This window comes from Psittacula echo, assembly GCF_963264785.1.
Source record: "Psittacula echo genome assembly, chromosome: 3".
Taxonomy (NCBI): Eukaryota; Metazoa; Chordata; class Aves; order Psittaciformes; family Psittacidae; genus Psittacula; species Psittacula echo.
Window position 1 is genome coordinate 124,267,093 of NC_137736.1, and position 24,482 is coordinate 124,291,574.

A 24,482-nucleotide genomic window follows, 5' to 3' on the forward strand; every position below is an offset into this window, starting at 1 on the left:
CAGCCCCTGATCATCCTCGTGGCCTCCTCTGCACTTCTTCCAACAGTTCCATGTCCTTTTTATTGAGGACACCAGAACTGATACTTCACAGATAAACAGAGAAGTTGTGACGAAGGCTCCTCTGAGGAGTTTCGTTTTCACCCTATCCCTTTGAATCTGGTGTCACTGCTCAGAATTCCAGTGTATTTGGAATCATTTGGCTTCGTTCTGTGACCACTCCTGCATCCGCATACTGATGGACACAAACATGCCTATTTGAAAAGTGCCAAAAGATGGGGTTTATTTCCACAGAGAGCTTGTAGAGCTCTCACATTTAAAATCCACTTGCATTTCTCTGCCTGGAACTCATTTGTGAACTGATTTGTGTATGAGAAGACAGTCCATAAAATGTGAATGAAGCAGGAGATGCTTTGTCTGATGTACATTTCTTAAGGGGAGAAAAGCATGCAGTGATACCTGCTGAATCTGTAGGTTTTCCCCTCTCTAAGGATGTGACTGCAGTGCTTACCTGGACATGTCCGTGGCTGAGAACTGCAGGAAGCTCCCTGAAAATCAGTGCAGAAGACTCAGATGAACCAGTCTTCCTTAATAATCAACCCCATTTAAAACGCATTAGCTCATTTATGTTTCAAACACTTACAGAGGATTCATTTCTCCAGTGAAAACCCTTCTAAACCCCTAATGCTTTACCACTGTTTAGCCTGTCTCTAATCCTCAGGATGGAACAAACCGCAATGTGGTGGTGTTGTGCAGGAGAAAATCAGTTTAGTACATTATCTAGATGATTTCATGCAGCCCCTCCAAGGTGCAATCCCAAGACAGATGAAGGTTTGCTGTAAGGAAGCAAAAAGGCATCAGCTTTGCATGCATCCACCCTCCAGGCTGGTGGTTTCTTCCAGGTATTAAAAACTGGGCTTGTTCCTCTAGAAGAGCACTTGATGCCTGGAAGCTGACTCAGTCCCTGTTGGCACTGGTTGGAGATGGTACTTCCCTAGAGCAGAACTAAGCTGGTGAAATCTGAAGGGGCTTCTGCCTGATGCCAGCGCCTCAGCACCCTCACAGGGAAGAGCTTCTTCCTTATGTCCAACCTGAACTTCCCCTGTTTCAGTTTGAACCCATCACCCCTTGTCCTATCACTGCAGTCCCTGATGAAGAGGCTCTCTCCAGCATCCAGGAGAATCAGCAGGGTTAAGCCTGTGCTGATGGCGAGGGGCATGGTGGGCTTCCCAGCACTCTGCCCAACATTGCAGAGGGGATGCAAAGGAGCATCCAGAGGGAGATCCTAAAAGATTACCCAGATCCAGGGTGAGGCAGAGCCCTCCATCTCTTTAACCACATCCCAAGGACCAGGGAGTCTGCTGGAGGAAGCAACGGCTGAAGTTGAGCCCTGTAGGAACAGCAGTAGTGAATACAGAGGAGCATGAAGAGATAGGGTTGGGGCATGCACTCAGCTGATGCCAACCCTGTGTGAGACCAGCAATGACGAACATGGAACTGGCACCACACCTCACTGAGATGCTGGCCACCAGGAGCAGCCCAAGCCCAGGCTGCTGCAAGCACAGCCCCACAGCAGCCTCGCACCATGCAACCCAGTCCCACAGCATCCAGACCCCACACTATACAACTCCATACTGGGTCCCACAGCCACCCAACCCCGCATAGCACAGGCCTACCACCACCCAACCTCATATCATGCAAGCTCAACAGCCCCCAACTCTATAGGTGGTCCCACAATACCTAACCCCATACACATAGGCCCTACATCACCCAACCCCACACCACTCAACACCACATCACCCAGGCCCCACACCACCCAACTCCATAGCTGGTTCTGATACTGAATTAAATTAGTATTTCACTGTATAATTTATACCAAATTAAATCAGTGTTTCACCAAATATAGAAATGCAGCCATAAGCAGGGCTACAGGGACTCTTGAACTCATATTTCACTGTGTACAGAGGCTATAAGGATTCTCAGGATAAGGAAGGCTGCAACGAGAGGACCAGATGTCTTCTCCCAAACCAGTGTAGGTTACTCCTGTTGATAAGGCTTGAGAAATAGGTAAAGGGCTGCAAAAGAAAACAACTCTGGAGCCTGTCAGGGTCATAAATTAGACTGAACAAGAATGTGGAGTTAATGGAAAGACTAAACACATTCCAGTGTCCTTAACTAACAGATTCCCATAGAAGGGTAAACTGAGTTGGGGTATTTCTCCCCAAAAGAGAGGTTCTCTCCTCATTGAGAGGGTGTGGTGGTTTCTGCACCACAAGCCCCAGAGACCAACCCTCAAAATTCACAGTGCCTGTATCAGAGCCTCATCTACCCAAATGACCATATGGATGAGTAACGGGAATTGGGTGGGCACTTCATGGAATTGTAATGAAGATGTGCATAAGGAAGATAGATGAGCTGTGAACTGTCTCTTCTCAGGGTGTGCGACAGGCAGAGCAATCCCCCATGCACCCAGTACCATAATGAAGTAACACTGGTGACAGTTCCATACCTGGCCTCACATCACCCAACACCACATCACCCAGCCCCACACCACCCAGCTCCATACCTGGTCCCACAGCCACAATACTCCATACCTTGTCCTATAACACTCAACCCCACATGACACAGGCCTACCACCACCTGAGCCCACATAGAATCATAGAATAGTTTGGGTTGGAAAGGACCTTAAGATCATCCAGTTCCAACCCCTGCCATGGGCAGGGACACCTCACACTAAACCATGGCACCCAAGGCTCTGTCCAACCTGGCCTTGAACACCGCCAGGGATGGAGCATTCACAACCTCCCTGGGCAACCCATTCCAGTGCCTCACCACCCTCACAGTAAAGAATTTCTTCCTTAGATCCAATCTAAACTTCCCCTGTTTCAGTTTGAACCCGTTACCCCTTGTCCTGTCACTGCAGTCCCTAATGAAGAGTCCATCCCCAGCATCCTTGTAGCCCCCTTCAGACACTGGAAGCTGCTCTGAGGTCTCCACGCAGCTTCTCTTCTCCAGGCTGAACAGCCCCAACTTTCTCAGCCTGGCTCCATACAGGAGCTGCTCCAGCCCCTGAGCATCCTCGTGGCCTCCTCTGGACTTGTTCCAACAGCTCCATGTCCTTCCTATGTTGAGGACACCAGAACTGCACACAATGCTCCAAGTGAGGTCTCCCGAGAGCAGAGCAGAGGGGCAGGATCACCTCCTTCGACCTGCTGGTCACGCTCCTCTTGATGCAGCCCAGGATACGGTTGCTTTCTGGGCTGAGAGCGCATCACCCACGTCCTGCAACACCCAACCCTATTGCTGTCCCCAAACCACTCCGCTCCATTCCTGGTCCCACATCACCTAACTCCAATGCTGGCCCCACACCACTCAACCCCACATCACCCAGGTCTCACAACACCCAACTCCATACCTGATGCAAGACCACCCAGATCCATACCTGGTTCCACACCAACCCCACTTCTGGCTCTAAACCACCCAAACACATAGTTGGTCCCACAACACCCAACACTACTCCTGGCCCCACACCATCCAAGCCCAGCATCACCTACCAGATCCCATCCCATCCCATTCCATCCCATCTCATCTCATCCATCCCACCTCATCCCATCCCACCCCATTCTATCCCATCCCATCTCGTCCAGTCCCATCCCATCTTATCCCATCCCATCTCATCCTATCCTGTCCTGTCCCATTCCATCCTCTCCCTTCCCATCCCATCCTATCCTGTCCTGTCCCATCCCATCTCATCCTATCCTATCCTGTCCCATTCCATCCTCTCCCTTCCCATCCCATCCTATCCTGTCCTGTCCCATCCCATCTCATCCTATCCTATCCTGTCCCATTCCATCCTCTCCCTTCCCATCCCATCCTATCCTGTCCTGTCCTGTCCTGTCCCATCCCATCCCATCCTATCCCATCTCATCCCATCCTATCCCATCTCATCTCATCCTATCCTGTCCTATCCTGTCCCATCTCATCTCATCCCATCCCATCCAATCCTATCCTGTCCCATCCCATCTCATCCCATCCCATCCCATCTCATCTCATCCCATCCCAACCTATTGCAACCTATCGCATCCCATCTCATCCCATCCCGTCCCATCTCATCCCATCCAATCCTCTCCTGTCCCATCCCATCTCATCCTGTCCTGTCCCATCCCATCTTGTCCCATCCCATCCCAACCTATCGCATCCCATCCCGTCCCATCTCATCCCTTCCCGTCCCTTCCCTTCCCTTCCCGTCCCTTCCCTTCCCTTCCCGTCCCGTCCCGTCCCGTCCCGTCCCGTCCCGTCCCACTCCACTACACTCCACAACCCCCACTGAACCACCCCTATCGGGGTACCCGCCCTGCACATGCGCAGTGCCGCCCCCGGGGCGGCTCCGCGCACGCGCACAGCCCGCGGCGGGCGGACCCGCGCTCTTCAAACGGAGCGGGCGGGAGGTGCCGTCCCGTAACGCGCATGCTCGGCGGCCGTGCCATGGCGGCGGGCGGCAGGAGCTGGTTCCGCGGGCTGGCGCTCGGCGTGTCCCTGCTCAAGTGCCTGCTCATCCCCGCGTAGTGAGCACCGAACGGGGCTGGGGCTGGGGCACAGGCCTGTTCTACCCGCGTGGGAGCCGGTGGGCTGCCCCTCCGCCTCAGGGCGGCCGGGGAGGGGAAGGGGGAGTAAGGCCTGGGGGGGGGGCCACGGCGCCTGAGGGGGCTCTGAGGGGACCATGGTGCCTCAAGCCCTTGCTTTCTTCGGTTTGTGGTGGGGAGCGGACGGTGTTGTATGTTGCTGCCTTCTCGTCCTCTTGCGGTGGGAAATAGCTTTGTTTGGGGGTTTGAAGGCGCTTATAGCCCGTTCCTGTTCGGGAGGGCCTTTAAATGTGCTGAAGCATTACTGCTTTTTTGATTTTCAAAGGTTTTTTTGCTCGAAAATTAACCCCAAAATTCAAATTGCGACTGAAAAATTAGTTATAGCCTGTAATTTGGCCATTTGGGTCAGAGAAGGCCAAGTTGTAAGTAGTTCTTGCCCTCTATCACCTGCATATGTCCATTTCACAAAGTTAATGCAGCATCCTGGTTACTGTATGAATTACTTAGAGTCATGGAATCATAGAATGGTTTGGGTTGGAAGCGACCTTAAAGCTCATCCAGTTCCAACTCCTCTGCTGTGGGCAGGACTTGATCCAGATCTTGCCCTAGAGGTGTTCAATGTAGGTTTTCTTTTTGCTTCCCCACAATGATGTGCTCTGAAATACATCTCCTTTAAGTGCATGTGGTTGACTCTTCCTATAACCCTTTTGCAGTTACTCCACGGATTTTGAAGTACATAGGAACTGGCTTGCCATCACTCACAACCTGCCCCTCTCTCAGTGGTACTATGAAGTAAGTACATGTTGGGGTGTTTTAGCTGTGTTTAAATGATAGTAAAATCGGGCATGCCAGCCTGGGGGAATGCTAGAGGAGAAAGCCTTGTATTATGTCTTGGATGCTACTGATGGTTGGCAGTTGTCATGCAGTGATATAAAAACATGCCAGTCATGATTTGTTGGCCCTGTGTAGCGTTTAACTAAGAAATGACAATTGTTTGTGCTTATGAAGGTGAAATGAAAAAGATGATTAAGGCATGTGGGTTATGAAGGCTGTGTAACACTGGGAGAGTTGCATAGTGGTCTTAAATTGCTGCTCTCTTCGCTCTTGTCGCTACTGGTACACAGGTATCAAAAAGAATGAATCATATCAATATGCATTATGAAATTAATCACTATTAATGTTTTCATCTGGTGCACTAGTAGCATGCATTGATTTTATTCTGGATGAATCACCTTTAAGTTCATCACAGACTCAGCCTACACAATTGGGTTGTAATAATAGAATCCCAGACTGATTTGGGTTAAAGGGACATTAAAGCCCATCCAGTTCCAACCCCTGCCACAGGCAGGGACACCTTCCACTAGAGCAGCTTGCTCCAAGCCCCTGTGTCCAACCTGGCCTTGAACACTGCCAGGGATGGGGCAGCCACAGCTTCTCTGGGCACCCTGGGCCAGCGCCTCAGCACCCTCACAAGGAAGAGGTTCTGCCTAAGAGCTCATCTCAATCTCCCCTGTGTCAAGTTAAAGCTGTTTTCCTCTTGTCTTGTATCTGTTAAATACAAGTTACTGAGATAAAACCCATCAGCTGACTTGCTGTGATGAACTGAAGGACTATAAACAGCACAGATTGTGTTAAACTCTTTAATCTTACTTTGTCTGTAGGCAACTTCAGAATGGACCCTGGATTATCCACCCTTTTTTGCTTGGTTTGAATATGCCCTTTCACATGTTGCCAAGTATTTTGACCCAAAGATGTTGGTTATTGAAAACCTGAATTACACCAGTCATGCAACCATCTTCTTCCAAAGATTTTCTGTCATCTTTACAGATATCCTGTTCATCTACGCAGCTCATGAGTAAGTCTTAATGCTCTACTTGTAGGGACCCTGGGTAGTCTTATTGTATGGCCTTATTCTAGAGTAAAACAAATATTTCCACAAACAAGCTTATAAATGCATGGAAATATCCAAGTTGCTTTAAGCTATTCAAGGAGTCATTTGGAATGTGCTGCTAAACACAAAGTAATTTGTTCTTGGAGCTGCTGGTGCTGTACCTGTGATCAGATTTGCGCGCATTCAGACCTTACCTGCTGCTTCACATGTTATAGGTGGCTTGTTTCTGTTGCTGGGTTCATTTTGTAGGACTTGCAGGTCAACTCGTGTGCACCCAAGTGGCTTTTTCCCGTTACTTTTCTTATATCTCTGCTCTTCTAGAGTAGAAGCATAAAGGAAACTTGTGACAGAAAGCCATTATCAAGTATGCAAAATCGCTGTAGTGGTTTTGGTCTTCTTGATAATAAACTGATTATTTTGAGTGGAATGTAACTGTTAATGTTAGAGGTTTTCAGTGTGCCCTGATTTGTGAAGAAGTGTTTCTCTTGCACCTAAGGAGTCCAGGGAGGGAGATGCTTTGAGAAATATATTGCTACCTTAACAATAGCTGTGACAGTGTTCCCTCATTCTGTCTGCTCAGAACCTGGGTAGAAAGTTGCATTGAGCACTACTGCAGGTCCTTTATTTAGTTTCTCTATTTGAAATGGGCTGGCTTTGCCTTGTGACCTGTTCCTTTTATTGTTCTGACTTCAAGATGTAAGAATGAGCTGGTTGGCTTAAAATGGTTCTACTAATAGTCTTCCAGCACAAATCATCCCCAACTTTTCAGTCTGATCTAACCTTACCTTCAAATAATAATAGGGACTGTGTAGCTTCACATTGAGAAGTAATAGTATGGTTTTAACTAGTAGTAGTTAGTGATATTGGGAAGGGCAGGAAAAGGTTAGTGTCCAATTGAGTACCTTAAATATACATGTTGTCTTCAAATGTAGCAATACATTGTGCCTTCCTGAGAAGCTGGCAGCAAACAGGTTATGACAACCTTACAGGTATTATTTAGTGTGAGACTTGAACCTGAGACTAAGCTACTTAACAGAAGCTTTAGCAGCTACTACAGCTATTGACATCTCAATTCCTATTTTTACTAAGCTTTATTCCTGTCTTCTGATGAATTCAGCAGGAATTTTATCACTGCCTTCCAATAAAATAGTTAACTTCAGATTAAGTGCACTTCTCAGCTCCTAAAGGCAAGGATGTTTTTGCTGGCTGCTTCAGTTAAGGCTTCTGTTGCTTTTGTTCTTGCTCAGGTGCTGCAGATGTGTCAATGGAAAACGAGCTGCAAAGGATATCCTGGAAAAACCAACGTTTATTTTGGCTGTTCTGCTCTTGTGGAATTTTGGGTTGTTAATTGTGGATCGTATCCTTTCAAACTGTTATGGGTTGTTTGTGGTTTATTGGTTTCTTTAACAACTGGTTACAGCATGTGGTGCAAACCCATGAGTATTATTATTCCTGTCACAGCAAGTAACAGTGCTGTTGTGTTTCTGGAGTTACTGAATAACTTCATGTTCTCATTAGAATTAGTATTTGGCAAAATGAGAATTGTTCAGTTTTTCGGTCTGATTTGCTAGGCCAAGTGCAAGGTCCTGCCCCTGGGTTGGGCAGTCGCAGCACAAACACAGGCTGGGGGAGACTGGAGCCCTAAGGAGAAGGACTTGGAGTCTTGGGTGACGATAGGCTCCCCATGACCAGGCTTCAGTGTGCGCTTGAGCCCAGAACCCCACTGTGTGCTGGGCTGCACCCCCAGAGCCTGAGCAGCAGCTCAGGGAGGGGTTGTGCCATATCCAAAGCCCAGAGAAGCTGTGGCTGCCCCATCCCTGGCAGTGTTCAAGGCCAGGTTGGACACAGGGGCTTGGAGCAAGCTGCTCCAGTGGAAGGTGTCCCTGCCTGTGGCAGGGGTTGGATCTGGATGAGCTTTAAGGTCCCTTCCAACACAAACCAGTCTGGGATTCTGTTATGAACTACAGGAGGACCAGTCTGGCAGCAGCATGCCTGTTCCTGCTGGCTACTTCTTCTCTGTGCCTACAGAAGCATTAGCAGTGTCTTTGTTCTGGTTGTGCTTCCGAGTTTGTCCTATGGCAGGGAAAAATCTTCAAGTGCTTTATGTTCAGATGGTTTTCAAGTGGTTCATTTTACACGAGAATTAGCAAGGTGTTTTAAAGAGGGTGTAAAAAGAACTCTGGAAAGTCCAGTTATTGTGAGTCACTGTTGACACAAGTGCATTGATCTGGCTAAAGAGGGAACAGAGGGGGAAAACAACAGTAATTCTTTCATAGAAGGACTAGTTTTCTTCTCCCCAGTCCTTGTCTAAGTTGTCTGCTTACAGGTGGGAGATAAATGATGACTGCCATCTCCTTTAACCAGTGTGTGGCAGAGGCGAATACTTAAATAAGTGGAGAATTAACCCTTTGTTTTGTTTCTTATAAGCTGCACAGTATATAGTTGGATTGTTACAGTTCATCAAGATAATACACTAGCATTTGTAGATTTTATCTAAGAGTACTTACCTGTAAGTCTCTAAGACCTGTAAGAGTCTAAGAGTACTTACCTATAAGCTTAACAATGACTTTGTGTCTGTGTGCAGTGAATATAACATTGCTGTCTTGATCTAGGTTCCATTTTAATTCGGATTTATTGTTTGAGTCTGCCACAGAAAACTGATAGTAGTAAAGAAAACTTGCTTTATTCCTTCTTGATTCAAGTTCAGATATTCACTTCCAGTACAATGGCTTTCTGTTTGGGCTGATGCTTCTTTCTGTTGCTCGACTGTGTCAGGTAAACTTGAGTGGCTCTTTTCACTGCCAGATGTAGTTTAGGTGCATTAATTCACTTCGTTGGGCTGCTCATATTGAAAGCAATAGGAGTGGCTTGAGGTTGATGTGTGCTAGGATGAGTGTCTAATCACTATAATTGCTTGCTGATGCTGCAGCATTGCAGTTCCTAATGAGAAAGGTAATGTCTATGTTCAACCTGAGCAGTATGGCATGGTTCCCTGCCAACTTACCTTCTTCCAAGTCACCAGCCCTTAGAAAACACACCTCTGAAGCTGTGGGGAGGTGAAACCTATCCGAGTTTTCCAATATAGTTTCCTTCTCCATACCTGTCATGCACAACTCTACCAAGTTTGTCATGCGAAGTAAATACCTTTTTTATACCTATGATAACTGCCCTGTCACTGTAGGAGTACAACTGAAGACCATTAAAATGGAGTACAAGTAGAAGAGCTTAGGTTTTGTTTTTGTTTTTCTTTCAGAGAAGATATTTGGAGGGAGCTCTTCTTTTTGCTGTTCTCCTACATTTCAAGCACATCTACGTGTATGTGGCCCCAGCATATGGCATTTATTTGTTACGATCTTATTGCTTTACTGCAAATCATGCAGGTAAGATGGGGTTCTCCTTGCTTGCTTTTGAGGCATTATCTTGAGGGCCAGGAGAAGACAAGACATGAAGACATTGGAATGAAATGGCTGTGGGTAAAAGTTCTGCTTGAGTAACAGTTGGTGAGATCTTTAAAGATCTTTGAAACTTTAGTGTAAAATTGTTTCTAGGGAGTTTCTCATCTATGTTGGTAAGAGTAGATGATATTTTCTGGAAACTTGATGTGGCTTTATCCCTATGAGGTTTTATTTGATTGGCATGAGCTTCACATTAAGAAAAACCAATGTGAACAAGCTGCAGGTGGCAGTTTGAAGCCATAAGAATTATTCTGGATATGAAACAGCATCAGAAGCTTTTTGAGTCCTCTGTTTCTCTCCATTTCCTGGCGCTGAAGCATGTCCAGTACTCATCACACAAGCAGAGAAGGTACTTCTCTTGAAAGAGAAAGTACCAAAAGGTTATATAGAGCAGGAGCTGCAATGTGGAAAAGAGTAAATGCAAACTGACTCCTGAAGGAAGCAACTGAATGCATTGACATAAAAGGCTATGTGCTGCTTTTAGGTGCTAGCAATACAGGTTGGCATGGAATGCTTTGCCTCCCTCTCTGCCACAGTAACTGTTTTGATAATCTCTTTGCTTCTTGTAGATGGATCCCTGAAGTGGAGAAGTTTTAGCTTTCTTCATTTGACTCTTCTGGGGTTGATTGTCTGTCTTGTTTCTGCTCTTTCACTGGGCCCCTTCATAGTGTTGGTAATAACATGTTTTGTACCCTGTTATTCCCCTGAACTGTTAGAACATGGTGTTACAAAAATAGAAACCACATCTCATCTACAGAGGCTGTTTCTTTCTGTCTTGTTTCCCACAGGGCCAACTGCCTCAAGTCATGTCCCGGCTTTTCCCTTTCAAACGAGGCCTCTGCCATGCTTATTGGGCCCCAAACTTCTGGGCTCTGTACAATGCTGTGGATAAAGCACTAACAGTGTTAGGTACAGTGTACTAATCCTGTTGTTTGGTGCCTATTTGCAGATAGATCTCTATGGATTTTAGTCCTCCCTGTTTGAATGCAGGCATTAAATTACATTTTCAGATTGCCTGAATCCTCACACCAGCGCGTGGTGATGGCACTTGCAGCCCAGAACCCTGCCATGTGCTGGGCTGCATCCTCAGAATCCCAGGGATTCTCCCCCTCTGCTGTGCTCTGGGGAGACCCCCCCCCTGCAGTCCTGATCCAGCTCTGGGGCAGCAGCACAAGAGGGACGTGGAGCTGCTGGAGCGAGGCCAGAGGAGGCCATGGAGATGCTGCGAGGGCTGGAGCAGCTCTGCTCTGGAGCCAGGCTGAGAGAGCTGGGCTGGGGCAGCCTGGGGAAGAGAAGGCTCCTGAAGGGGAGACCTTAGAGCAGCTCCAGTGCCTAAAGGGGCTGCAGGAAAGCTGGAGAGGGGCTTTGGACAAGGGCCTGTAGGGACAGACCAAGGGGAATGGCTTGAACCTGCCAGAGGGGAGACTGAGATGAGCTCTTAGGCAGAAGCTCTTCCCTGTGAGGGTGCTGAGGCGCTGGCACAGGGTGCCCAGAGAAGCTGTGGCTGCCCCATCCCTGGCAGTGTTCAAGGCCAGGAAGATTTGGCTGTGTACTGAATCCAGCTACTTCATTTTCTTTGTTAACATTTACCTGTTTGTGCTTTGTTTTATGTTTTGATTTTAGGTTTGAAGTGTAATTTTCTTGATCATACAAAAATTCCTAAAGCCTCCATGACAGGAGGACTGGTTCAGGAATTTCAGCACACTGTCCTCCCTTCTGTGACCCCATTGGCAACGTTAATCTGTACTTTCATATCTATACTGGTAAGAATAAATAATATATATATAAACACTGTAGATAATAGTGGTAGGACAAGGGGTAACAGGTTAAATCTTAAACAAGGGAAGTTTAGATTGGATGTAAGGAAGAAGTTCTTTATTGTGAGGGTGGTGAGGCACTGGAATGGGTTGCCCAGGGAAGTTGTGAATGCTCCATCCCTCACACTGTTTAAGGCCAGTTTGTACAGAGCCTTGGGTGCCATGGTTTAGTGTGAGGTGTCCCTGCCCTTGTCAGGGGGTTGGAACTGGATGATCTTAAGGCCCTGTCCAACCCTGACTATTCTATGATTCTTTATTGGGTGAGGGGGAACCTGATGTGTTTTATTCTCAGTCGGTTTTATTTGATTAGCATGAGCTTCACATGGGTTTTAATTCTAGGGCAACAAATAAGTTTTAAGGCCAGGTTGGGACGAGGCTTGGAGCAACTGGTCTAACGCAAGGTGTCCCTGTCCATGGCAGGGAGTTGGAACTGGATAAGCTTTAAGGTCACTTCCAACACAAACCAGTCTTTGATTCTAAAATTGTGTTCCCTATCGGCTCTGAAATGGTTAAAAGATCATGAATCAAACCCACTCTGCAGGCTGAGCTGTAACAGACCTTTTGTGATAGAAAGTAGTTGAACTAGGATGGGAGTATAGATACTGATGGAACTGCTTGGGCAGCTTATGGTGTTCCTGACAGTGGGAGCTACAGGTGGGATGGTGTTTTTCGTATTGCAAACAAAGAATTAAAGGTTTGATAAGTCATTACCTGGATGCAGTCTTTTTTACTCTAATGAGTAAGTACCCTTTGTTTCAACACCTTTATGTAGTAAGCTTGATAAAATGGGTCTATTGGTTTAGGTGCAAAGATACTTCTTGCAACACAACTAATGGAGTTGGTTGTGGTCTTTAGTCTGCTTTTCCTCTCCTGGTAGACTGATGAAGTCCTTCAGGCTCTACTCATACATCCAGATAGATATGGTCTGTTACAGTGCTGTGTGATGCTTGTGCCCCACGAGCAGAACCTGGGTGCAGTGGTGTTTATTAACATAGGAACATCTCTTTGCACAATGGCTTGTGTTCAGGATTGCCAGACTGTTCACTGAAGTCCTGTTTTTGCCTGTTGTTTCTAGCCCTCTGTTTTCTGTCTTTGGTTTAAACCTCAAGGGCCCAGAGGCTTTCTGCAGTGCCTTGTTCTCTGTGCATTGAGCTCCTTCATGTTTGGCTGGCATGTGCATGAGAAAGCAATACTCCTTGCTATTCTGCCTCTAAGGTAAGTGTATTTTCTATGTAGCAGTCAGCCAAACTGAACCTGCAGCCACTTTTTGAGGTATCCTCAAAGAGGATCACTTTGATTTCAGTATATTTCAGAAAATTAACACAGAATGCCTTAGGCTGTCAAGTTTTAGTGCACTTTAAGTTAATTTCAACCACAGTTAAATGTGGCTGCTTTTGCAATGGGGTGTGCTCATGCCAGTGTAGCATATGCAGGAAACTGGTGTGGTGTCAAACACTATGAGATCCTAACACTGGCTTATACTTTACAACAGCTTGCATTGACAGAAGCTTTAAGTAGAGCTTTATTTGTGGTAGCTGAGTCCCATATCGGCTCTGTGGGGCACAGCAGAGCTTTGTACTGATTTACACATGATCAGAAGAATAGAAGCATGTGGTGTTGGGAGAATTAGGAGTCTGACTCACAGGCTTGTGTGCTACATACACTCTTTTGTGTCTCTTTGAAGGCTGAGCTGTATTTCTGAGTATAAAATCTGTGGTTTGATTCAGATGCTTGACTGCTATTAGAGTAATGGAAACCAAACCCAAACCACACTTATGACAGAATGGGGGTCAGACTTCAGGCTGCTCATGGACTCACAGCTCTTAGAAGAATTCATTCAGCTTCCCTTGCAGCCTCCTTTTCTTAGGAACAGCCTGGGAGCAGGCTTGGTAAAGCTCGTGTGACATGGTGGATGAAAGCAGGCTCCTTTGTTTCCCCCAGTGTTATTCCATTTGTGCATTCATTGCCCCCCAAAAGTCCACGACCTGTTGCTGCATGTCTTGTGACTTTGCTTCCTAAAGAGAAGAATTAATTGCCTTGCCTGGTGTGAAGCACTAGATGCTGCCACACTCAAACTTGGGAGCATTTGTGGTTGATTTAGTTCTTTTCTCCCTGAACAAAGGTCTGCTCTGGCAGGGACAAATGTAGGGATATTGTGGTTTATTAGCCACAGCTCAAGCCTTTGTGAGTGCTGTGGTTCATAGTTAAAACTCAGGAGCCAGCTGGCTCAGGAAAGGTACCTTGTGCATTGTGCTTGACAAGAGCAATACATGGTTTCTACCAAAAGGACTTCATGCTTGTTTGGAGTAGAATCAGAAGCTGCCTCACCAGTGTTGCTACAAACTCTTTATTTCACTTGTTTGGGGATTTAGTGATATTTAAACTCTTGAAGTGAGAATTGTGAGAAGGAGGAAATTAGCCCTGGGAAAACAAAAGGAAGGAGACAGCAGGGATGACAATGTTTGCAGCCAGCTGGCAATGGGATTTATAGCTGATTTTCTTCTACATTTTTATCTCTGAGGCCACATGGTTTGGAAGCAGGAGACTTCATCCCAGGCACAGTGTTTGGAGGGACTGGGGTACTATGAAACTCTGACTTCAGTCTCCTGGTATTTGGGTAGTGTTTTGCTGAAATGTTTTTTGCTAAAAGACCAAAGTCTAACAAACCCTTGTCATTTTTAGCTTGTTGTCTGTTCAGAGAGCCAAGGATGCTGGCATCTACTTGATTCTGACAACAACAGGGCATTTCTCACTTTTTCCGTTGTTGTTTACACCACAAGGTAAAGTGTTTTCCTTCTTTGGGTGTTTTCATCTTGCTGCATTGGGTGGTTTCTATTTTGGCTAATGGGTTTGGATTGTGTAGTATGTTGAAAGGTGCAAGAGGCTGGATGTCTGCCTGATTCCATAAATACAAACTCTCCAGCTAGTGAAAAGAAACATTGCTTTTTAAAAGCTGTAGAAGAAAGGGGTAGCATTTAAGCTGAATTGAGATAAGAAATGGTCACAGTTTGTCTTTATCCCTCATTCTGCCACAGTTCTAGAAACTTCCCCCGTCCAACATAACCATGCGAAGCAAAAGTGATGAAGACAGGAAGCATGAACCTGGCAGGCTGGTTTCCAACTGACTTCATGCTGTCAGTAATGTGCTTAAACTAAGAAATGATGCAGCAGCACCAGTTAAATCAGTTTGTGTAGGGGCAGGTTTGTCTTTGTGGCCAAAAGCTGTTCCTTCCTTCCTCCCTCCTTCCCCTTCCAGTTAATGAGGGCTCTGTTTGCATCACTTAAACCCCAGGCCATCCTAGCTGTGACAACACTGTGTTGATTGTCATCCTCTGGGACAGTTCAAATCTAGACTCTGTCTGATAATGCTTCTTATTTGCAGTGGTAAAGCTGCTGCCTTGAGAAATGACACACTTCCTCTGCCTTCTCTATTACTTCATTTCATTTAGCATCCCGCCTCGAACTAGATAGCATTGCTTTGGCTGTCTGTTCTCTTTTAAGCTGATTTTTAAATGTCCTAAGCAGTAAAACACTTAGTTCTGTGTGGAGACAATAACTTGAACAATTAAAGTGTGATTAGTAGGGTTTAAAGATCCTGCAATTTATATGGCAAAAGGGTTTTATAATGAACTTTGAAAGTGTGTCATGTTCCTTGTATTTCAGAACTCCCAATTAAAATCCTGCTCATGCTGCTGTTCACTGTTTATAGCTTCTCTTCATTGAAATCTCTGTTCAGGTAATTAAAGAAACTTGTTCCTAACACCTAGAACAGTCTCTTCTGTTACTGCGAATGATGTTGTCACATAGCAAACTGATGCTGAAGTGTCAAATTGAAGTGTAACGTGTCAAAAGGTGCTGTTTCCTCTGCTCTCGTCTCAGGAGGCAAGGCTTCAGATGGGATCATTACAGCCCATCCTGGTTATATTGGAATTCTGACAGCTCCTCAGTTAGTCCTGCTGTAAATCCCTACCTGCTCCATGTGTTGTTAAAACATGAAGTTGTAATGCTGTAGCCTGTGAGCATTTAGTTCAGTACTGGAGCACTTACTGCAGTGAGTTCTCTGGAGTTTATCTGCACCACTTACAAATGCTACTGTGGGGTTTTGCAGTAGTATAGAATCATGGGTTTGTTTGGGTTGGAAGGGACCTTAAAGCCCATCCAGTTCCAACCCCTGCCACGGGCAGGGACACCTTCCACTAGAGCAGCTTGCTCCAAGCCCCTGTGTCCAACCTGGCCTTGAACACTGCCAGGGATGGGGCAGCCACAGCTTCTCTGGGCTTTGAACATGGAAGGGTGTGGATGGAGATCTCTGTTCACTGAACTGATGTGAGGTGAAGCAGAGCTCACCATTGCTGCTGGTGAGATTTCTACTTGGATTCCAAGGCATCTTGGAAACTTGGTGTAAAAGCCACATGATAGGGAAATTTGCTGTACTCTTTGTTATCATGCTGGGTTTTTCCTCCTGAAAGTCTTTAAATAATTTAATGGGGAATATTCTTTGCACTGTTCAGCAGTGATAGCTGAAAAAACAAGTTATAGTTAACATCATGTATTTTAACACTATATTTGTGGGTTTAATTCCTCCGACAGGCGAGAGAGGCCTCTCCTTACCTGGCTCGAAACAATCTACCTCATCCAACTAGTGCCTTTGGAAGTCTTCTGTGAATTTGTATTTCCCCTGACCCCCTGGAAGTGGCATTATCCTTTCGTCCCTCTGCTGCTCACCTCTGTCTACTGTGCTCTGGGTGTCACTTACGCTTGGCTGAAGCTCTACATCTCTGTCTTGACTGAGAGGATGTCTGTTAGACAAAAGGCTGAGTAAAGTCAGCGTTGGGACCAGTCCTGGGTTATCCCTTTGAGGGGTTTATCCAGCATGGAGAGGGGTTATCACAAGGATGTATGACTCTTGACAAGACACAAACTACATCTACCATCACCAGGAGGGGAGTTCTAGTTCTTCTATAGTGCCCAACAAGGATACCTCTGATCAGAAGCGCTCATCACCATAACAAAGATGCCACTTGCTGTGAATAAACTGTGAACTTAACAAGGGCCAGACTTCATTCCCAAGGGAAACCTGCCTGGCTTTCCTATTACTGTTTCTATTTGAATAAAACTCACTGTGGCAAATCACAAGGGATCCCTTGCTGTGTAGCAGAGAATTGTAACTGCGGTCTGTGGAATATGTAAATAAAAACTTGGTATTTTTTGTTTGAGCATTTCCTGAGGGGTTTTATTTTTAGCACATGTTTAAGCCCTGCTGCTGAGGGTCAGATGCACAAGTAAGGATGGAGAGTCTGGAAGTTTGTCCTGAGGTGCTTTTTTGTGCTCTTGACCACCCAAAGCTCAAGCTTTAAATGAGTTGTGTGGTATCCCCAGCTCCCCATGACCCAGCTTCAGTGTGTGCTTGAGCCCAGAACCCCCCCGTGTGCTGGGCTGCACCCCCAGAGCGTGAGCAGCAGCTCAGGGAGGGGATCCTGCCCCTCTGCTGTGCTCTGGGGAGACCCCCCCTGCAGCCCTGATCCAGCTCTGGGGCAGCAGCACAAGAGGGACGTGGAGCTGCTGGAGCGAGGCCAGAGGAGGCCATGGAGATGCTGCGAGGGCTGGAGCAGCTCTGCTCTGGAGCCAGGCTGAGAGAGCTGGGCTGGGGCAGCCTGGAGAAGAGAAGGCTCCTTAAGGGGAGACCTTAGAGCAGCTCCAGTGCCTAAAGGGGCTGCAGGAAACCTGGAGAGGGGCTTGGGACAAGGGCCTGTAGGGACAGGCCAAGGGGGAATGGCTTTAACCTGCCAGAGGGGAGACTGAGATGAGCTCTTAGGCAGAAGCTCTTCCCTGTGAGGGTGCTGAGGCGCTGGCCCAGGGTGCCCAGAGAAGCTGTGGCTGCCCCATCCCTGGCAGTGTTCAAGGCCAGGTTGGACACAGGGGCTTGGAGCAAGCTGCTCCAGTGGAAGGGGTCCCTGCCCGTGGCAGGGGTTGGAGCTGGATGAGCTTTAAGGTCCCTTCCAACCCAAACCGTTCCGTGTGCTCATATGCAGGGCTTCTTAACGGTTTATGCCGGTCCTGGTGCTATTGCAACCGGTTTAATGTGATTTTATATTTAAAAAAAAAGAAAAAGTAGCACCCTGGTCAGTCCCGTTCTTTAATCCGTTGACAGGAACAGCTCCGAAAATGAACTGGGTTTGATTTTAGTGTGTAACTGATGGCAGCCTGGCCTCCCTCCTGTGTCCCAGGCAGAACCACTTCACCCAGGGGACCCCGGAGCTCCAGTAAAGCCTCTGATGGAGAGAACGGTCGGGGGGGAAAGGGGGCGGAAGAGTTAATTTGGGGTTGTTTTAAGGGCTTTTGGTTAAACTACGAGGCTTTGTCAGGGCGCGGAACCCGAGCGCTCGGAGGCGGTGGCTGCGGAGGGTGCCGCTGCAGCACCGCTCCGCCCGGTCACCTTGGCGGGCCGCCGCAGCCGCCATGGTGTTCCTGCCCGACGAGTCGCGGTCGCTGCCGCCGCCGCCCGTCGTCAACCATATCTCGGCGTGGCTGGGCTTTTGCGGCTGGCTCTCGGCGCTGCTGGACAACGGCTTCAACCACCGCCCCTTCCTCAGAGCCGGTGCGGCGGGAACGGGGGAGCCCTGAGGGGAGGCCCTGGGGCGGGAGGGAAGCGGGAGGCTGAGGGGAGGGGGACGGGGCTGTGTGGGATTGGGGTGACTCTGAGGGGCATGGGGGGGGGCGGGAAAGGGGAAACCACCCTTAAGTGAGGGTAGAGGGTGCTGCGGGATGGGGTATGTGGGATTTGGGGTGACACTGAGGGATATAGGGCTGGGAAGGAAGGTGCGGGGGGTCCTGATGTGAGGGAATGGGGGTATGTGGGATTTGGGGTGACACTGAGGGATATAGGGATGGGAAGAAGGTGAAAGGGCGCTGAGGTGAGGGGCTGAGGGAGTTACAGTGGGTGTGTGGGGATGCGGAAGGGGATATGTGGGATTTGGGGTGACTGTGTGGGATATAGGGGAGGGAAAAGGGGGAACCACCCTTAAGTGAGAGACGGGGGGGATAAAGAGTGCTGTTGGAGGGGGTATATGGGATTTGGGGTGACTCTGAGAGACCCTGAGGTGAGGGGATGGGGAGGCTGGGAAGGGGGTGTGCAGGATTGGGGGTGATATTGAGGGATATAGGGGGGGAAGGAAGGGGATGGAGCCCTGAGGTGAGGGGATGGGGGTCTGTGGGGTTTGGGGTGACACTGGGGGATATAGGGGTGGGAAGAAGGGGAGCGGGCTTTGAGGTGAGGGGCTGAGGGAGTTACAGTGGGTGCGTGGGGATGGGGAAGGGGATATGTGGGATTTGAGGGATATAGGGGTGGGGAGAAGGGGGAACCACCCTTAAGTGAGCAGCAAGGGATAGAGGGTCCTGAGGAATGGAGTATGTGGGGTTTGGGGTGACATGGAGGGATATAGGGGTAGGAAAGAAGGTGAGAGGGCTCTGAGGTGAGGGGCTGAGGGAGTTGCAGTGGATGTGTGGGGATGGGGATATGGGGTCTGAGGTGACTGTGGGATGTGAGGGCAGTGGGAAGGAGAAGGGGTCCCGGGGTGAAGGTCAGGGGGGACTCTGTGGGGTTTTGGGTGTCTCTGAGGGATGTGGGGATGGGAGTGAAGGGGAGGGAGCCCTGCGGGGTCTGTTAGCAGGGCTTGGAATCAGAGGGAGCTGGGAAAGGGGCATCCTATGGGTGCGGAAGGGATTTGAGGTTACTCTATGGGGGGCAGGAAGGGGAAGGAGCCCTGAGCAAAGGGGGGGTCCTCTCTGCAGGGCTGTGAGGCCCATGGCAGGTGAGGGTGCTATGGGGACCGGAGGGGCCTGTCCACAGGGGGACAGTGGGGAGAGATGAGCTGGGATGTGTGGGGCTGAAGTGTGAGGGGGGCTGGAGGAAATGGGGGCCTGTATGGGGCCAGGAGATGGGCTCAGCCCAGGGCCTTCCCCTTCCCGCTGCAGGGGTTCACCGCCAGGTCCTGTTCACCACCGTGGGCTGGTTTGTTGGCTATTACCTGGCTAAGCGCATGGAGTACATGCACGCCAAGCTGGACAGGGAGCTGCTGGAGTACGTCAGGCAGCACCCAGAGGACTTCAAGGTAGCAGGTAGGATAAGTTGGGGTTTGAAAGGAAGATCTCAGCCTGCCCTAATGTACCCGGGTGGAAAGATGGTGCTGGGGTGCCTGTGGGGTCTGGTGTTATCTGGCAAGTTGGACCGACTACTGCTTATTCACGATGTAAATTGTGACAGTATTAAGGATTTTATGAGATGAAATTAAAGACCTTATATAATATTATAAAATAGAGGTCTACATATTATCTGTATAATATATAGATATATTAATATATAATATAGATTATATAATATATAACATATATATAATGTATTATCATATAATAATATAATATATAAAGAGGTCTTCCAGTGCCTAAAGGGGCTCCAGGAAACCTGGAGAGGGGCTTTGGACAAGGGCCTGTAGTGACAGGCCAAGGGGAATGGCTTGAACCTGCCAGAGGGGAGACTGAGATGAGCTCTTAGGCAGAAGCTCTTCCCTGTGACTCTATGACTTGTGTTTAGTTCATCAGGTGTTTTGATGAGAACCTCAGAAGAAGAACGGAGCTTTAGGGAATGTTGTCACTAAGCCAAATGATGGCAAATTTTGGTGAAAATCGACTATTTTCTAATACAGTTTAGAGGCTGTGGCTGTTGGATTGTGATCCACATCATGCCATGTCGGAAGGAATGTGCAGACAGAAAGAAGTGTTAATAGTGAGATCTCTTCACAGGGATTTGTGGAGAGCCCTGAGGACAAGGGGTGATGTGTTTAGTTTATGCAGCAAGGTGATAGTTCACTGTTGGTAGCGAAAATCAGAGGTTTGGTGGCTTCACAGTATCATAGAATGGTTTGGATTGAAGGGCCCTTAAAGCTCATTCAATTCCAGCCCCCTGCCACAGGCAGGGACCCCTTCCACTAGAGAAGGTTGCTCCAAGCCCCTGTGTCCAACCTGGCCTTGAACACTGCCAGGGATGGGGCAGCCACAGCTTCTCTGGGCACCCTGGGCCAGCGCCTCAGCACCCTCATAGGGAAGAGCTTCTGCCTAAGAGCTCATCTCAGTCTCCTCCTTGGCAGGTTAAAGCCATTCCAAAAGCAGATAGATAGCTACCCTTAAGACTTCAGTCTGAAACATCAGAATCAATCTCAAATGCTGATGAGTTTCTCACCTTCACCTCTTGCAGAAAAGAGAAGAATAGGAGAGGTTTTTGAGGAATTCTACCCAGTTCGCTGAGGGGACACGACACAGGATGAGCTAATTCCATACCAAGAACTCTGTCAGGCTGCTGTCACTGCTCAACCGTCCATGACTGGGAAATGAACCAGTGCTCGCTTTTGTGTAATAAAAGCTACAATTCAATACTTGGTGTTCAATTGCTTGCTCTTCTGTTCCATCCTGGTGTATCATATGCAGGTAACTGGTATTTATAATAACTTTGATTCACCTCTTTCCCAGTTATTTTAACCGTGAACATGGATGATTCTTCCGGGAGAGAATGTTTTATAGAAACTACTTGTGTAGGTGCCTCCTATTTACCTCTCCCTGACACTTCTAATCTATGAACATATCCTTTTTGGGTCGAAACTGTGCTTCCTCTCTTTGCTGCTGCTGAGCCTGTGTGCCAGGGCCCTGCTTCCTGCTCCACTGCCTGTGGCTGCACAGACAGAACTGAGCCGCTGCAATCCTGAGCTGCTCCAGCGATGGGAATGGAAAGTTCATTCCCTGTGGTGGCCGCAGAGGGCCTGATCTGCTCCATCTGCCCTTGTCCTGCAGGGCCCAGCGCTGGGTTTGACAAGGACAAAGACCTTCCTGATGAGCACCTCATGTCCCTTATCAGCCACATCCATCAGTGGTAGCAGCAGTGCGGCCCTGCTGGGATTGACACAGCATGATGCAATGTCCTGCAACAGAGCAGCCACGAGTGCCCTAGGAAATGGGAGCGCATTGTCCGAGCCAAAAGCCATTCCTGGAGGTGACCTCAGGAGTTCATAGAATCAGAATCAACCAGGTTGGAAAAGCCCTTTAAGCTCATCCAGTCCAACCATTCCCCAGCACTGCCAAGGCCACCACTAACCCATGGCACTGAGGCCTCGTCTCCACGGGGTGTGAACACTTGCAGGGCCGGTGACTGCAGCCCTGCCCTGGGCAGCCTGTTCCAATGCCTGAGCACCCTTTGGGGCAGGAATTGTTCCTCAGCTCCATCTAAACCTGCCCTGGTGCAGCTTGAGGCCGGTTCCTCTTGTCCGAGCCCTTGTTCCTTGGGAGCAGAGCCCAGCCCCTCCTGGCTCCATCCTCCTCTCAGGCACTTGTAGGGAGCCATCAGGTCCCCCCTGAGCCTTCTCTTCTCCACACTGAACCCCCCCAGGTCCCTCAGCCCTTCCCCATCACCCTTGGGCTCCAGGCCCTGCACCAGCTCTGTTGCCCTTCTCTGGCCCCGCTACAGCACCTCAATGTCTCTCTTGTAGTGAGGGCCCAGAGCTGAACACAGGATTCGAGGTGCAGCCTCACCAGTGCCCAGCAGAGGGGCACAATCCCTGCCCTGGCCCTGCTGCCACACTGGTGCTTGTACAGGCCAGGATGGTGGGGGCCTTGTTGGCTGCCTGGGCACAAACTCCTTGTGTTCAGCCAGTGTCAGTTAATACCCTCCGGTCCTCACTGTGATCATTGTCTTCTCCAGAGGACACAGGTCCCACCCCTCAGCAGCAGCCAGGTAAGTGACCAGAGGGACATCACATCCTCCATGGTCCTCACTTCACCAGGTACAGACATCCCTACCTCCATTCTTTATTCTTCAACCCCTGCATCTGCCATCATCAAGGAGGCAGAGGAGCTCCAAAGTCAATTTGGAGTCCCCATGTCCATCTTCCACTTACTCTTCTCTCATGGAATGAACTAATCTGTCGCAGCTGGAGGTGGCATTGCAACAGGAATGGCCTGGCTCTCTCCCTTTATCCCCTTCCTGCTCCACTGTCTCTGCAGGAGAAAGGCCACATACTTTCACAGGCTGAGAAGGGACACGGAGGGCAAATCTGTTCTGATGTCCTCAAAGACCTGTGGAACAAGTGCTTCCCACAGCTTGGGATGTGGGAAACTGTCACCAATGTATCTCTGAGTGTCCTCATATTATCCTCAGCACACGCAGTGAAAGGACACCCCTGGGGAGAGCCTTAAAGAGGGCCCTGAACCTGATGTCTCCCTACAGCATGGGTTGATGCCCGTATATTGTGTGCTCTGCGCACAGCAGCAGGGTTCAAGAAGGAACGTCTCACTGGGATTGTTGGGAATCACTGCACAGGTTGCCCAGACAAGTCGCACATTCCCCATCCCTGCAGTGTTCCAGATCTGGTGGGATGGGATTTTGAGCAATCGGGACCACTGCACAATGTCCCTGCCTGCAGCAGGGCATTAGGAACTGAATGGCCTTTGGAATTCCCTCCCAACCCAACCCATCCTGTGACTGGGATTCTGTGTCCCTTCACCTTCCCCATCACTGCATGGAAGGTCCCCTCCCAGCAGAGCCAGGGTCCCCCTGCCCCTCACCGGGTCCCTCCCCAAGGGCTCCACCACAGCAAAGCACCAACACCAGCACCAAGGGCTTCTCAGGGCTCATTTTATTATCAAAGAAGGGGAAAAGGCCCCTTGGAGTCCAGGAACCAGCTGGAAAAGGGCTCGGCAGCCGCAGGGACCCTGGGAGCTCGGGGCCACCGCTCCACATCGCTGCTTCCTGCTGCTCTTGGCCAACAAAGAGCAGGGCTCGAGCCCGCGGCTCTTCCATGGACCTGCAGCACCTCCAGAGGCTCCTTCCCAGGGGACGAGGCTGGGTCTGGCTCTGGGGTGGCCGCAGGCGTCGGTGCCAGCGCCGGGAGATCCGCTGCCACGTGCGGGGCTGGGGAAGAGCCGCGATGGGCACGCTGGGGACGTCCTCTCCTTCGTGCCACCAGCACCCGTCCTGCAACGGCAGCCGTGCTGAGCCTGAGACCATGCCCGCAGGGACCGGGGCACCAGCCCTGCTCCATGGACCCTCAACCCCAGCGTGTCTGCACGGAGCGATGGGATGAGGCCCCTCCTGTGCCACGGAGACGGGAACCTGCCGGCAAGTGAGGGCACAGCCCCCATTGCAATGCACTTGCCAGGAGCTCCCACCCTGCCGTGCTGGGGACCCCTCCGTGCCCATCGGCCGCCCCTGGCCCCGCTGCCCCTGCTCTCAGCATGGCCCAGCTCTTACCTGGTGGCCGGGGCAGGGTCACCAGCTGGGCTGCCCCTCGCTGGGGCTGATCTGCTCCAGGATCTGGCTGTACCTCCGCGTGAGGGCATTGGTGTCCCTGGTGAGGTGGGTGAGGACCTGCTGCAGGCCGGCCAGGTGGTGGCACAGCCGCTGCTCCAGCCGCGCATCCCCGCTGCTGCCGGCCTCATCCCAAGGGGCGTCCGCATCGCTGCTGCTCGAGTTCAGGTCATGGACAGAGGCCAGGCCCTTCTCCACCATGGGCTTGATGGCCTTGAGTTGCTGGTAGCGCTCGTAGAGGTCCGCGTGGCCATCGGCATCCGGAGCCTCCCCGTCCTGCTGCTGCTGCTGCTGCTGCTGCTGCTGCTGCGGGAAGACCCCTCGGAGCAGGCTGGGGAACATCACCTCCTGCTCCATCTTGTGCGTGGCTGAGAAGTACTGCTCCATGGC

General features: G+C 49.5%; 3 protein-coding genes across 8 annotated transcripts; 2 read left to right on the top strand and 1 right to left on the bottom strand.

Moving 5' to 3' along the window:
- Positions 1-4,482: 4,482 nt before the first annotated feature.
- ALG8 (ALG8 alpha-1,3-glucosyltransferase) lies at positions 4,483-16,777 on the top strand (the record flags this gene model as incomplete). Of its 6 annotated transcripts, none has more annotated exons than XM_080612933.1 (13): positions 4,483-4,562; positions 5,294-5,372; positions 6,242-6,435; positions 7,719-7,828; positions 9,179-9,246; positions 9,725-9,851; positions 10,496-10,599; positions 10,715-10,835; positions 11,550-11,689; positions 12,819-12,958; positions 14,426-14,523; positions 15,407-15,479; positions 16,334-16,777. In XM_080612933.1, 13 exons carry the CDS (start codon positions 4,483-4,485, stop codon positions 16,563-16,565), a joined length of 1,566 nt encoding a protein of 521 aa, XP_080469059.1. In that variant the 3' UTR covers positions 16,566-16,777. The 6 variants fall into 6 exon arrangements, with proteins under 6 accessions (XP_080469059.1, XP_080469060.1, XP_080469062.1 ...); XM_080612934.1 differs by having other exon boundaries at positions 4,487-4,562; positions 10,496-10,593; XM_080612936.1 differs by lacking the exon at positions 11,550-11,689 and having other exon boundaries at positions 4,487-4,562; positions 10,715-10,842; positions 12,860-12,958.
- Positions 16,778-18,180: 1,403 nt separating this feature from the next.
- LOC308218904 (NADH dehydrogenase [ubiquinone] 1 subunit C2-like) lies at positions 18,181-21,124 on the top strand. Its single transcript, XM_080613418.1, has 3 exons — positions 18,181-18,341; positions 19,718-19,861; positions 20,994-21,124. The coding sequence occupies exons 1-3, from the start codon at positions 18,203-18,205 to the stop codon at positions 21,041-21,043; spliced, it is 333 nt and encodes a 110-aa protein (XP_080469544.1). The 5' UTR covers positions 18,181-18,202; the 3' UTR covers positions 21,044-21,124.
- Positions 21,125-24,053: 2,929 nt separating this feature from the next.
- On the bottom strand, positions 24,054-24,479 carry LOC308218690 (mid1-interacting protein 1A-like; the record flags this gene model as incomplete). The annotated part of the gene is made up of 1 exon (XM_080612993.1): positions 24,054-24,479. The coding sequence occupies one exon, from the start codon at positions 24,477-24,479 to the stop codon at positions 24,054-24,056; it is 426 nt and encodes a 141-aa protein (XP_080469119.1).
- Positions 24,480-24,482: the final 3 nt, after the last annotated feature.